This window comes from Acomys russatus, chromosome 6 (genome assembly GCF_903995435.1).
Source record: "Acomys russatus chromosome 6, mAcoRus1.1, whole genome shotgun sequence".
In the NCBI taxonomy this organism is placed as follows: Eukaryota; Metazoa; Chordata; class Mammalia; order Rodentia; family Muridae; genus Acomys; species Acomys russatus.
In genome coordinates, this window is record NC_067142.1 from 69450636 (window position 1) to 69466110 (window position 15475).

A 15475-nucleotide genomic window follows, 5' to 3' on the forward strand; every position below is an offset into this window, starting at 1 on the left:
ACACACACACACACACACAGAGAGAGAGAGAGAGAGAGAGAGAGAGAGAGAGAGAGAGAGAGAGAGAGAGAGAGAGAGAGGAGAGAGAGAGAGAGAGAGAGAGGAGAGAGAGAGAGAGAGAGAGAGAGAGAGAGAGAAGAGAGAGTTTATCTTTAGGGAAAAGCCTGGAATTATGTCTGTGTTTTATCATTTCCTCTTATTCAGGAAGGGAAGATTGCTGACCTCGAGCATGTTGCCATGACGCTCATAGACAATGACCACTATGCCAAGGAAGAGATTGCTGCTCGCCTCCAACGTGTGCTAGACAGGTCAGACCTGTTCAGTCCCCTCTCTGCGTCAGCATCTTGATAAGGAGATAGCTTTAAATTCTTGTCCTTTTGACATGTGTTTCTTAGGGGACCTTCTGCTTTAGAGTTATAGAATAAAAAGCATGGAAGATACTTTACGGATTACTTTACTTAACCACTGTGGTGTATGGCTGAAAACAGTGAGAGTCTGAAGAATTGCACAGGGTCAGGCTGGAGAATGGAAAATGTCATGTATGTAGCAATGGAGCAAAGGGGTGCTGGGTAGAAAATGATCCGACCTCATCCTTTAGGTGGAATGCTCTCAAAGAACAACTGCTTGCTGAACGGGGAAAGCTTGGGGACTATGCTGACCTGAAACAGTTCTATCGTGACCTTGAGGAGCTGGAGGAATGGATCAGCGAGATGCTGCCCATAGCCTGTGACGAGTCTTACAAAGACCCCACTAACATTCAGGCAAGCTCAAAACAGAAATCTTAGAAGATTTCACCAACCTCATTGTTGGGTGAATGGCTGCCCTGAGATTGTAACGATTGCTTTCGTTTGATTTGGGGGTGGCACAGTGGTTCCTTTGTCTTTTTAGTCTAACCTAATCTTCTTTGGATGACGAGATGATGTAGTTTTTGCTTTGCCTTCAGAGGAAGTATCTGAAACACCAGACCTTTGAGAATGAAGTCAATGGTCGTGCAGAGCAGGTGAACAGTGTCATTAACCTTGGGAACTCCCTCATTGAGCGCAGAGCATGTGACGGTGATGAAGAGAACATGAAGGTAAAGTTTGTGCTTAGATAAATGTGGCCTCCAGAGACCCAGGAAGAGAAATCCCTTACTCTTTCAGTAGTCCATGGGTGGGAATAGAAATACAGTCACAGTCACTTCCTGAGCTTCCAACAAGGCTTCTGTCTTAATCCTGCCTATTTGACTTTTTTTTTTTTTTTAATTTCTGCCAAGAATATGTTGGCAATCAGACACCAGCCACTGAACGCAGTTCAGCATCCTGGTTTCCAAACTTTCCCTTTCACTGCACACCTACTGTTTCCCCCAGCCTCAGCATGACTTGCTTGAAATGTGTAGCATTCCTGCTTAACTACCTCTCTTACATCAAGACCGTCCCACATTAGCCCTTCAAGTCCTCACAGGGCCCAGCATCCCATAATGAGTTCTCACTTTCTTGGAGCTAGGAGCAACTGGACAAGCTAAAGGAAAACTGGGATTACCTCCTAGAGAGGACAACTGACAAGGGGCAGAAGCTCAACGAAGCTAGTCGGCAGCAAAGGTTCAACACAAGCATCCGGGACTTTGAGTTCTGGCTTTCAGAGGTAACTGAACCCGAGGGTGATCAGAACATGACTCCTTAAGTGACACCTGTTAAGTAATTTAATGTGTATGTGAATGGTTCCCTTGACCCGTCTTTGTAAATATCTGAGTAAATCTAGATGTTAAATCTCACGCTCCTTACATGCAATTTTCACTGGGAACCTTTCTGTCCTGTGTCTCTGTCCCCAGGCAGAAGGCTTGTTGGCCATGAAAGATCAGGCTAGGGACTTAACTTCAGCAGGAAACCTACTTAAGAAACATCAGCTACTGGAAGCAGAGATGTTGGCCCGAGAGGTAAGAAGTGGTGAAATTGTGTTCCTCTGTATAAGGTGGGAGTATTTCTGAACTCATATCTTAGGACAGTACTTGAGACGACTGCCTTGAGGTCACTGACCAGCTGCCATTTTAACCAGGTCAAATCCATGGGTTGCTGGGCCATGTGACAGTCATTGTTCATTACCAATACCATGTAAGCTCAAAGACTCTGGGAAACGCATCCTGAAAGTTATCTTATTTATAATTTTAAGGATGCATAAACTTACCACTTTCTGAAGTTGTACATTTGAGCTAGTGTTTGAAAGAAAAGAGAAAATGACACTATAAAGGAAAGTAAAGAAGTAAAACCAGATGAGAGAAAATGCAATAGTTTGAATCACCTAAGTAAGTTCATCTGTAAGACCTGTGGAGGATTGCAGTTGTAGCATAACATGGTCAGTAACAAAATTCTGACAGTACTATTAATTTCATGCCAGTTAATTATAAAAATTAGTTTTACTTGGTAATAAATATACACATTAAAAGGTTTAAAAGCCAAAGGCTTTCTGGATTTGATGTGTCAGGACTTTGTAATATTTCCCATTTCATAATTACTGGGCTTCACTAGAATGGACACAGGTATACAATGCCATGGGTGTATTGTGTAGCCAGCCCAAGAGTACTACAAAACAGGGTACTAATGGATATTTTGAGCAGTTAGGGGGCAACTATCAGTTGCAGAACTGTGAAGACAGTTTGTATGTAGGACAAGCTATTTATGCTAGTTGGTGAGAGCAGGCAAACACTAGAGAACATTGGAGGAGGCATTGGCTAACTAGGAATAAATGTGATCTGGAGTGAAATAGGATTGATATCTAATTACTGACGCATCTCTTACCAAACCACATTTGTGTGAAACACTTAATCAGGCCTACCAAAATCTGTGTCTTCAAAAGCAATGTATTGAACCTAGTCAGGGAAGTAGAACCTCTGTTGGCTGGAGTCTAGGGTCCATATATTAACACCACACTCTTCCATACACTAAACATTCTCTATTTTCCAGGACCCTCTCAAAGATCTGAATAATCTAGCACAGGAGTTGATCTCCAGTGGGACTTTCAACATTGACCAGATAGAGGAGAAAATGGACGGTGTCAACGAGCGCTTCCAAATGGTCCAGAGCTTGGCAGCTGCACATCATGAGAAACTGAAAGAGACCTACGCCTTGTTCCAGTTCTTCCAAGACCTGGATGACGAGGAAGCCTGGATCGAGTACGTATCACCAGGCCGCTGAGTAACTCACCAGACAGGTTCAATGTTTGCTGAAGTCAATGTGTAATTGAGTTTTATGTTGATAAATTTAAACCTCCGCCTCGACTGAATGCAAACAGTGGTTTCACTTTGCATCTTCAGTGGATGCAGGCAGGAAACCAAACGCAGAGGGAGATAGGAAGAACAGTTCGCTCACATCCTGGGAATAAAGTTCAGGCACCATACACACTTGTTTTAAATAATTCATTGAATTGTAGGGCGTGGAGAGCTGACCCTTAGGAAGACCACAACATTGGTGTTACTATTTCCTTTCATATTTATTTGTTCTTGTTCATGTACATGGGAGTCTGTCTGTGATGTGTACTTGCATGCAAGTTCTCAGGGAGGCCAGATGAGAACATAGGGTCTCCTAGAGCTAGGGTTGCAGGTGGTTTGTTGAGCTTCCTGATGGGGCCTTAGGAAGCAGTCCTCTCCATGAGCAGCAATTGCTCTCAATCACTGAGCCACCTCTCCTGCCCCCAACCATAATTCTTCTATGCTTGTTACATAATACATGACACTAGGCAGTCCCAGTATCTGCCATAATTTTATTATTGATCCTATCCTTTTATATGTGGATGGGAATTCTTAACAACCCATTATTTTTGCCTGCTTCACAGTAACTTTGTTCTTCATGTTTCTTGACTGCCCATCTGCAGATTCTTACAAGTAGCATAATAAATTAGATGGAAGCATGGTTTATAAGGTGTCAAATAGGACCTTTTAATAGTCATAAAATACCATAACCTTTTGGTGCCCAAATATTTCATGTAGTTTGTAATACTAAAGATCAAACTCAAGGCTTTGTACTAACTAGGCAAGTGCTCTACCAATATCCTCAGATATTGTTATTGATATTAATATATAAAATATGATGAAAGTAGTATAATTTCCATGGTTTTTAAAAAAGGGAAACAATATGTGCTATAAAGTACAAAAGAGAAGTCTGTTATAGCTGTATGCGTAGTGGACACTGGTATGTTATTTTAATATGTGTTGACATAAATCATGTCTTCTGAAATCCTCTTTCACTGCTTATCATTTTGTGTTGGTTCCTGGATCAGTAAATGTTTCTATTACTGTGATAAAACATCCTGTCCTCAAGCAACTTGGAGAGATTAGGGTTTTTTTCCTCTTACAGTTCAACATCGCAGTCAGTCACTGAAGGAAGTCAGGGCAGGAACTGAAGCAAGTCAGGAACCTCGTGGCAGAGGCCATGGGGAAATGCTGCTTCTGTCTTGTTCCTCGTGGTCCACAGTGAACTAAGTCCTCCTCAAGCAATCAAGAGAATGCACCACAGGCTTGCCCATTGGCCAGTGCTGTAAGGGCATTTCCCCAGTTGAGGTTCCCTCTTCCCTGAGACTCCATTTTGTGTCAAGTTAACATAAAACTAGTCAGCACAGCCCCAGCGCTCATCAGAATCTCCCAGCTCACACACACACACACACACACACACACACACACACACACACACACACACACACAGAGAGAGAGAGAGAGAGAGAGAGAGAGAGAGAGAGAGAGAGAGGGAGGGAGGGAGGGAGAGGAGAGGGAGGGAGAGAGAGAGCACTCTTGCTCTGACTTGATCTCAGATGTATCTCACCTTTGATTTTTCCCAGGGAGAAGTTGTTACGAGTGAGCTCACAGGACTATGGGAGAGATCTTCAGAGTGTTCAGAACCTACTGAAGAAACACAAACGCCTAGAGGGAGAGCTGGTGGCACATGAACCTGCTGTCCAGGTAGGAATCGAATGGCAGACCTAAAGAGACAGAAATCACCTAAATGCAGTTCTTCATGTCATAGTTGTATAAATCAATATGGGTAATATGTAAAGGCAGTGCTCAGAGATAGCTACTCCTCATGTAGTTCATGGGAATTCTTATGCATATTTTGTGTCCTCTGAATAGGAGATACTAGATGGGATGACAGGACTTTCCTAGGGTTAATTCTGAAACTGATGGCCAGTCATTGACATTTGGGGTATGTTGAGATGCCCAAAAGAGATGACTTTGGGTATGATGTGGCAGACGAGTCCCCCTGTCACCATGAAAAATCTATAAGACAGAACAGCAGGAGTAGCCTACTGGTTTTCTGGGATGTTTGTCAAAAATATTTGGGAAATCTTAGCATGATCTAGGTTTCTTCATATTCTTCATATTCCCAGTATCCAGGGACAACCTCAAGTCCCAATAGCAAAGAGATAATAAGACATTAGGAAATACCGGATCATTTACCATAAGTTATGACTGGCTGAGAAGAGGAGATTGCACAGTAATGTGGAGTATGTGTTTTTAGAATGTGCTGGATACAGCAGAGAGCCTGAAAGACAAGGCTGCTGTTGGGAAAGAGGAGATCCAGGAACGGCTGGCTCAGTTTGTCCAACACTGGGGAAAGCTCAAAGAGTTGGCCCAAACCAGGTGAGTTGGACAACAGAAATCTCAGTGAGGCTCAATGAAGCATTAGTCTGGTGTTGGCCTTGGCGGGGGCGGGCGGGGGTGGGTGGGGGAGGGGAGGGTGCGGAGGGAGCGGTGCTTCTGTGTCAGCTTAGCATAGACTACAGAACTGGGCTATCTTTTCAAACACCAGGTCCTTCATGAACCTTTCCCCCAGTGTCTATGAGTAGACAGACAGTTCTTTCTGGGAGATTAGAGAAATTTACTGGGGCTGGAGAGATGGCTCAGTGGTTAAGAACACTTGATGCTCTTGCAAACAACCCCAGTTCAGCTCCCAGTACCGATACTGGGTGCTTGTCAATCCAACTCCAATTGAAGACGTGTAATCCCAGTTTCAAGGGATCCAATGCCGTCTTTTGGTCTCCACGGGCACCAGCATACACTCACTAGATACTATCTTAGTACTATCTTAGAATTTCTACTGCTGTCACAAACACCAAGACCCAAAACAACCTGGAATGGAAAGAATTTAACTTGGCTTACAGTTCCACATTACTTTCTATCACTAAGGGAAATCAAAGCAAGAACTAAACAGAGCAAAAACCGGGATGCCGAGGCCATGGAGGGATGCTGCTTCCTAGCTTCTTCCACCATGGCTTGCTCAGCCTGCTGTCTTATAGGACTTTGGACAACCAGCCCAGAGGTGGCACTCAGGCATATACACATACATATAAATTAAAAATAAATACTTTTAAATGGATCTTTTCTGAAATTTCAGTACTTTCATCAAATAAGAGGATAGGAAGTGCTTGGCACAGGGAAACACTGTTCCACTATTGAGAGTCTGCAAGCCTTGTTTGGGTGCAATTTCCTTCATTCCTCAAATTCTAATGCTATTTCAAAATAAAATTGGAGGGTTCAAGTCTCTTCTGTGTCACAGAAGATAGCACCACTGGTCAATAGACACATAGATTGTGTTCCTGCCCAGTTAAGCTATGGCTGTCTAGAAAAATCATAGTTTGCTGGGATGTGATTATGCCACCACACTGTAGCTCCATGATTTACTTTTCTCTTCCTACTCCTGTTGTGCTGATACCTTGTTCCAGAGGAGTGCAGTTGGAAGAGTCTCTTCAGTATCTGCAATTCATGGAGAATGCAGAGGAAGAGGAAGCCTGGCTGGGTGAAAAGGATGCTCTGGTCAGCCGAGGGGATTCTGGAGACACACTGGCTGCTACTCAGGTAAAGAAAAAGTCAAATGGGTCAATTGCATCATCTCCTTCATTTGACTCATCTCTTAAGACTGTGGTGTCTTTCACAAGTAAAATTAGATCCTGTTTCCTGGGTTAGAGAAATATGGATGCTTCTGTTAATTTTAAATGTGAGAAACGAGATCTGACTTGTCTCAAACCTTGGAGCCAAACAGCGATGAAAACAGATTTCGAGCCCATGAGCTGTCTGAGTCTAAGACATCATGGTGAAAGGCCATCCTTCTCTCATCCATCTGAATCCTCACAGGGCTTACTTGCTAAAGAGTCTCTCAAATATCAATGTTCCATCAATTTTAGAAAGTAATACTCATTTGTCTGGAATTAGTTGCAGTGTTCAAAATACATAATTTTAGAAAAAGAATTTTAGCATGCCTATTAACAGAATAGTTCCACATTTAGAGACTTCCTTTTAAATTATCGTAGTTGAGGTTTTTTAAATAAATAAATGAGCAAGTTCTGCCTATGATCTTTAGTTAATATATGATTTAGCAACTGTGGAGAAAGCCTTCACAGAATAGTGATGATCTGATGGTTTTGAGTCTGTTTCACTGCCTTGTAGAAAGAGAGTTGGCTAAGAGCTCTGCCCAGGGTGAATCACTTCTACGTCAGAAGATAAAGGAAGACTTAGATTTGCAGGAAATCATTTAAATGATAAAGGTCAAATGACTGAAATTATCAGTGCTCTAGCTAATGTCTTTTATAACAGATTCCTGTTCAAGATCTAGCATTTTAATGTTCTGTATCAAATATGTTCAAAGACTTATTTAATTGAGCTTTATTAATTAATTATAAATTAATTATTTTGTTTTGGGGTTTTGTGAGACAGAGACTATGTAAAAAGGGATGACCTCAAACTCATGTCAGTGTTCACAACTCAGTCCTCCAAGTGCCTCGAGCATAGCTGTGCACTATCAAAGCCTTTTATTTTGAAAACCCAAAACTCACATGCCTTTAGAATAATGCAGAGATCCTATGTATCATTACTGAATATCTCCTAATTGTGTATAAGATGAATAAAAACAGCTGCAGTAAAGTATCATTATATTCACATCTTCAAGATGGCCATCATGAGGTCCCACCTTCCTGTTTCTATTCCATGACTGCTTGTTTCTCTTCTAGAATGCTTCCACTTCTTTCAAACCTAAGTTGCTATTCTTTTTTAAAATTTTTTTTATTAATTTATTCTTGTTACATCTCAATGTTTATCCCATCCCTTGTATCCTCCCATTCTTCCCTCCCTCCCATTTTCCCATTATTCCCCTCCCCTATGACTGTTCCTGTGCAGTGTGGACTGTGCTTGGAGGCTTAAGTTGCTATTCTTGCTGTTTTGGTTGTGAGTCTAGCTTTTAATGATTGACCCATCTTTCCAGTCCATAAACTGATATTCACAATTCTTTTATTCCTCTCCATAGATATATAGAAGATAGATAGATAGATAGATAGATAGATGAATAGATAGATAGATAATGATAGAGATAAGAGATAGATAATTAGATGATAGATATAGATGATAGATTAGAGATAGATGATGAATAGATAGATAGATAGATAGACAGATAGATAGATAGATAGATAGAAATAGATACCTCTCTAGCATTGGAAATTAAAGATAGGGCCTAACACTTATTAGAAATGCACTATATCACAACTGTATTCCCAACAATTTTCTTTTAATTTTGAGACAGAGAATTTCCCAAGTTGTCCTTAAATTTGCTCTATTAGCCAAGGCAGGCCTTCAGCGTGTACTTCTCCCGCCTTGTCCTCTCAAGTAGCTGAAAGTGCAGTCTCGTGACACCAGGTCTGGGCCATATTTATATTCCTATAATTTTTTTTCATTTCAGGAATGCCTTGGCCATTGGGGTTCATACTTGTAACCCCAGCACTTAGGAGGCTGAGGTAGGATAATTATTGTGCATTCTAGTCCATCTTTGGTAAAAGGAGCTGGCGTTTTGAAATAGTAATAACAACAACAAAAGAATGGGTATGAAACCATGCATAGAAGAGTTGCTGCTTTAAAACAACAACAAAAGAATGAATGTGAAAGCATGGGAAATGTTTGTAACGTTTGAGGAAGTTTGGTTTTTCACTCAGCACACTTTGGTGATGATTAATTCTGGCTGTTGTGTGCAAGAAAGCTCATTCTATTTTATTCCTCAGTAGTTTTCAGGTGGAACATAACCACAGCTTAACCACTCACCTTGCTTGTTTCACAAATTGTCTGTTTTGAAAAGAGCTATTGTACATACCATTGTGCATTTTTTGTGCACATGTGTGTGGATGTTTCTCTAGGACAAATACTCAGGAGTTTGATTGCTGGACTATGTAAATGTTAGCATCTGTTCAGTTTTGCAGAGATAGTTAATTAATCCCAGGTGTTTTCCAGCAGGCTGATTATTTAACTCTCCTCTTATCATGAACGCATAGGTAGTGCAGTGTCTCCACATGCTCAGTAGCATTGTGTGTTGTCATTATTTTTACTTTATTCTAGTCAATGGGCCATGATACCCTGCTGTGGTTTTAATATGCATTTCCTTAATGATATATTTTTCTATTTGACATCTACATATCTTCCACAGTGAAATGCCTCCTCACACCTTGTATCCATTTCCACATGGATGTTTTCCTTGTTTTGTTAATAGCATCTAACAAGACTATACTTTCAGATCATTGCTATAGTTCACCAATAACATTTAGTATGAGTTATGTCATCAATAAAAGTATATGTGCACAAGATATTATTGGTGAAGTTAGATGCAATGTATATTGAAACTTATTTTCCTTGTTTGATGGAAACTTTGGTGGATAATTAGCAGCAGAGCATTTTTCCTTCCTAGTTCCTGGTAACTGTCATCCTATTCTACTTCTATGAATTTTCACCTATAAGTTAAATCATGTAGAATGATTTGAAATAACTACATTATCTTACTTTGCACAACACCTCAAAGTTTATCTTCTGTCATTGCATATTATGAAGATTTCTCCTTTATAATTTTATAAAGCTGAAATGTTTCATCTTACACATATATTAAGGTGTGTGCTGCATTTTCTTTGTCTATGCATCTTCCTGTAAATTTTTAGATTGTTCTCACACCTTTGGTGCTGAAATGAGCACTCCACTGAGCACAGGAATGCCAATATCTTCTCCAAACCATGGTAACATGGTAATACACAGTAATTGTTCTTCTGCATTATATAGAAATTGTACTTAAAATATCTTGAGCAATGTCAATAACATTTCTCATAGCAGTTTAGTTTGCTATGTTCAGTTTCTGCCAATAGCATATCATGGCTCCAATTTCTCCAAATCCTTGGTAACAGGTATTGTCTTTTGCTTTGGTCAGTCACCATACTGCTAGGCACAAGGTGATAGATATGCCATTGTGCTTTATTTCCTGTTTCCTCCTGAACAGATACCTCATACACCAGTGAGCTGCCCACGATTTCTTTGAAGAAGTTTTACTCAGATTGTTAAATCAATTTAAAATTTTTTTAAATCAAGCCATTTAAATGTTTAAAATCAAGCCATTGGGCATTCTTTTGAAACGTTTCTAGCATTTATTTCTCTACTTTCTTATTCCAGTTAGTGAGTTAAAGCAGTTCCTTGAATACTCTGGAAATGAACCCTTATCAGATAAATGCTTTGCATACTGACCATCATTCTGCAAGTGACACTTGAGCTCTGTTGCTTGTTGCCTTGGCTGTGCAGAGAATTGGACTATGATGTGCTCCCTTTTCTCTAGATGGGCATCCTGTTGCCTGTGCTTTTGTTGTAAACTGTTGCTGTATATATTCTCTCATAGTGGGAGGAATATATTCCATTATTATAGTTAAGTCATTAATCCATTTGACTTGATTTTTAAGCACTATATAAAATATGAACTGGTCTATTTCTCCTGCAAAGGTAGGCACAGGATGTCAAGTATCTTTTGTTGAGGAGACTATTCTTTTCCTCTAGTGTGTTGGAGAATATTACAGACCAGTTGACAGCATGTATATGGTTTTCTTTCTGTGATATCTTTTCTGTTCTATGCATTTATGTCTTTGTTTATACAATGCTATATTGTTTTTATTGTTATAGTTTTGTGACATGCTTTTGAAATCGTGAAGTGAGAGCTCCAGTTTTGTTCTCTTCATCAGGCATGGTTTGGCTGTTCATGTTTTTTACTGGCTCCACCTGAATTTAAATATATTTTCTTATTTCTAATGTATTCTCCTAACCCATGAGATTGGACTTAATTTTATGTTTTGAAAAGATTTATATTATGGTCAGTTTTATTAATTTATTTTTCATGTAGTTGTTATTACTATATAAAAATAAAGTGTTTTCATATGTTGCCTTCTGTTCTGAATTTTCCCTAGGTTTATTGATTTCACAATTTCTATGAAATCTAAGTTTTTAACATATTATATCATTTGACTTTCAGAGACTACATTACCTATTCTTCCCTTTTCATTTGGACGATCTCCCTTTTTTTTCTTAGTTTCATTGGCTAGGACTCCCTGAATTATATTTGATAAAAGTTATCACAAGTGCACATTTTTATCTTGTTTCTGATCTTAAGAGGAATGTTTTCTATTACAAAACTTGGTACAATGCTATCTGTGTAGTTTTCACATTTTGAATTTATTATATTGAAGTAATATTCTTGTTCTAGTTTGTCAAGAATTTTTACAGTGAAAATTGTTGAATTTTGCCATATGCTTTTTCCGAGGAGTATACGAATACTAGGACCCTGAGAGGCAGGCAGTTGGTGGTCATTCATGGCGGGGAGGGGAGTTGGTTGCAGTTTGTTAGTAGTTGTGCTCAAAAAAGAAACAAGAAGAAATAAATTAGATTCAAGGATGAAATTACCTATAGAAGGTAAAAAATATAATTATATACAGATATCTCTCTTCCATCTATCTGTCTTTCTCTCCTATCTATTGGCTATAAAAGAAACAGTTCTTAGTTTAGCATGTTCTTAATGCTTAATATTTTCTTAAAAATGGAATGTTTTGTAGAACTGCATGAATCTAGGTGTTGAGAAATCCTCATATTTCTCTCCTAATCATTTGATTCCAAAATGAAAGGAGAATGGCTCTTAGGGCCATGTGAGCTACAGAGAAAGAGCATCCCTGGATTCCTGTCACTCTTCCCAGTGACATTGTCCTGTAGACAGGAAAGAATTTTTGAGAGGACCTTGGTAGAGTTTGGGTGCAGAGGTACATCCTCATGCTGTCCACTAAGTGGGATGCTGAATAACATGCTGTGGGCTTGCATGTGGATGGAGGTTGACCATTCTTGAACATTCTGGTCTTTGCGTATTTGTTCATGCAGAGTTTGCTAAAGAAGCACGAAGCTCTGGAAAATGACTTTGCTGTGCACAAGACCCGGGGGCAAAATGTGTGCGCACAAGGAGAAGACATTCTTAGTAAGGTGAGTTCTGGGGGTTTTGTGTTCTTTCCTGAAAGTGACCAGCCCAAATGTAGAAGCAAGAATGGTGAGATTACCTATAGAAGTTAATAACTTATAATTATGAAGAGATTCTTCTGACACAGAATCCCACTATGTAGCTCTTAGTTGGCTTCAGACTTGCTGTGTCGACCAGGCTGACCCACAGAGCTCTGCTTTCCTCTGCTCTTCCTCTGCCTCCCAAGTCCTGAGATAGAAAACATGCTTTTCATTATGCTCAGCCCACAAACACATAACTTTATTAACCTCCTCAAAGTAGAATTTAGCTGTTTTCCCCAGCAACCCATTACCTACTCAATTGTTGTTTTCTGAAAATTATTTTAAGTTCTTATATGCCCCTCTTTTACCTTTCCATAAAGATACTTTGTTGGCCTTTTTGCCAACCTCTATACATATTAAAACTGTTTTTAACTATCGTATTAGTTAGAGTATCTATTGCTGTAATAAACACCTTAACCAAAGGCAACTTGAGGGGGAGTTTATTGCGTTATATGCTTCTAGTTAACAGTCCATCGCTGAAGGAATCCTAGGCAGTAACTCAAGCAGGGCAGAAACCTGGAGGCAGGAGCTGAAGTAGGGACTGTGGTGGAATATTGTTGACTGGTTTGCCCTTCGTGGCTTGCTTAGCCTGTTATAACACCAGGACTGCCTGCTCAAAGGTGGCACCACCCACAGTGACCTGGCGCCTGCCACACAAATCATCAATCAGTAAAATGCCCACACAGGTCATGTTGGTGGTGGCATTTTTCGCAGTGTAAATTCCCTCTTCTCAAATGATTCAGGCTTGTGTCAAGTTGACATAAAATTAGCCAGTGTACCGCTGAGTACTCCAAGAATATTAAATTCTTTTCTTCTACATCTTGGGCAGGGACATGCAAGAACCTCCTTATAACTTGTGAATCTTTATTTTTCTTGCATTTTCTTTACAAAACCTCATTGATCCCTAAATAGAGATGCTTCTGTGCCTTTTAAAAGCTTTATAAATAAAATCACACTTGAGCAAACAAATATGCCACAATTGTCCAAATGCTAGAATGGAAATAACATTTTTAAACACACATGAGGATCTGAATAGTTACAGCAGATCTAGAGGATAGTAGTTAGGTGTTTTGGATAGGAGAACTATGGGTTTTTTATGGATGCAAGGAAACTGTGTTTCTGCCTCCTCAGCATGGCTGCCTAATTCCTCCTCTCAAACTTGGCATCACAGGAAGAAGCTCAAAACAAAGATAAGATTTCTACCAAGATCCAAGTCCTGAATGAGAAGACAACGTCTCTGGCCAAGGCATTAGATGCTTGGAAGTCACAGCTGGACGAGGAGCATGCCTTCCAGCAGTTTAACTGGAAGGCTGATGTCGTGGAATCCTGGATAGGTATGAGATGCTAGGGCTGCAGTACTTTGTTCTAAGGCCATTTGAAGAATGGTCTCTGGATTCTTTTTTACCTTTGAAAATGAGATGAAATGCCCATTTTTATTACTCCTGGACACAATAACACATACAGAGAGAGAGAGAGAGAGAGATGAGTTGATAGAAAATTAAGAGTCATAAACCCCACAGAACACAGTTGTTGGGGACTTCTCATTTCATATATGGTATTTAGAAAGGAAAATCCTCCACAAAATATTCCAGGAAACAAGCCACACAGTATATGTTGATTTGTTTATAATTCATGTTCAATCTTCACCTTTCCTTCATTCCATGACTCAGCATTTCTTTTGCTCTTAGCAGTCTTCTTCAGTCAGTTTTATTCTAATGACAGAAAAAAAACCCATTCTTCCATCTGCTTCTGTATTGTACCGAGTCACCTGTTCTGGGAAGCAGGAAGCCTTCTCATTGACCACTGTAAATGATCATCAAATATTCCCTCCTATCTTCCCTTGTTTAGGTGAGAAGGAAGCAAGCCTAAAGACCAAAAGCAATGGTACGGACCTCACTGCCTTCCTAACACTCCTGGCAAAGCACGTAAGTAAGAGATGCTGTGTCAAATGGGGCCAGGAAGGCCCAATATTTAATTTGCTTATCATTTGTGTCCTTCCCTCTCCCTCTCTTTCCTTGTCCCCTTCCCTGCTGTTAGACAGTTGTGTTTGTCATCTTGAATTTTGTCAGTGAGTCAACTTTTGGCTTTTCTAATCTTCTCCATTTGTGCACCCCATTAATTCCCGTAATTGGACCATTTTGTCACTATAATTCAATGTTTGATGGAGGAACTTAGGGCTGAGGCAAGGTCTCAGTGGGGAAAGGACTTGCTACACAAACACGAGGACCTGAGCTCAGATCTGGCACCAGCTCTGGCAGGTGGAGATGGACGGGTCCTTGGAATTTATACTTCTGCACTCAATGAGAGAAGCCTGTCTCAAAAAAGAAGGAGTAAAGAAACAAAGAAGACACCTGATGTCAACCTCTAGCCTCTGCAGTTACACCCAGGGGTGCACACATACATACACCCCCACGGAGACAATAAACAAGGCTGCAGCCAATAACTGTACAGGTTTTTTTAAAGTTATTTAGTTAATAGTTTAATGCTATTAATCCAAATAGTACAGTTTGAAATTTACAAGATCCATGGCAAATAGCAAGAGCATGGGAGGAAGGATGAGATCATAAAGAAAGAGGGAAAAGGACGGGAACAATACAAATCTGTCCTGAAGGCATGACTTCAAGTGACCTAAGGACCTCTTGTTTGGCACTATCTCTTAAAGGACCCATAGCACCATCACTGCATCGAGGTTGAAGCTTCTCACACAAGTGTCTGTTACAAAATTATTTATTTGGATATCATGCTATTTTCTAATTCATTGATTTTTGTTGGAAAGATGAATCCATTTAAGTTCAAGGTTATTAATTCACAGCATTTGAAACCTTAACACCAGCTCCACCAAACACTCTACCTTTCGCTCCTTGGTTTCTTTCTCCTCTTTGATATTCCAGTCTTTGTAGTCTATATCTCTGGAAGCTGGTGTGGTCCAGGAGGAGTGTCCATCAGAGTTAGGGGCTGGAATTCTGGCAGCTTGGATAGCCTTTGGTCCAGCATGTGTCTCTGTTTTTCTGGCTAGTTTTTGGTCATGAGTTAGAAGGATAAGACATAATATCTGGTTTCCGCTTGTGTGAGGGCTTGTACGTTTCGTTTGTTCTTTCTCCTAAGCACCTTAATTAGAACATCTGCTTGGTAGGT

At 40.1% G+C, this 15475-nt stretch overlaps 1 protein-coding gene across 1 annotated transcript in view; it reads left to right on the forward strand.

Annotated features, from left to right (window-relative positions):
• Positions 1-15475, forward strand: part of Spta1 (spectrin alpha, erythrocytic 1) — a 69627-nt gene that overhangs the window by 41551 nt on the left and 12601 nt on the right. The window contains exons 31-42 of the mRNA XM_051148368.1: positions 205-308; positions 599-761; positions 944-1075; positions 1486-1623; positions 1811-1915; positions 2940-3148; positions 4807-4927; positions 5484-5605; positions 6688-6820; positions 12167-12278; positions 13516-13674; positions 14189-14265. Coding sequence (XP_051004325.1) covers positions 205-308; positions 599-761; positions 944-1075; positions 1486-1623; positions 1811-1915; positions 2940-3148; positions 4807-4927; positions 5484-5605; positions 6688-6820; positions 12167-12278; positions 13516-13674; positions 14189-14265 — 1575 coding nt within the window. The remainder of the gene's footprint in view (positions 1-204; positions 309-598; positions 762-943; positions 1076-1485; positions 1624-1810; positions 1916-2939; positions 3149-4806; positions 4928-5483; positions 5606-6687; positions 6821-12166; positions 12279-13515; positions 13675-14188; positions 14266-15475) is intronic.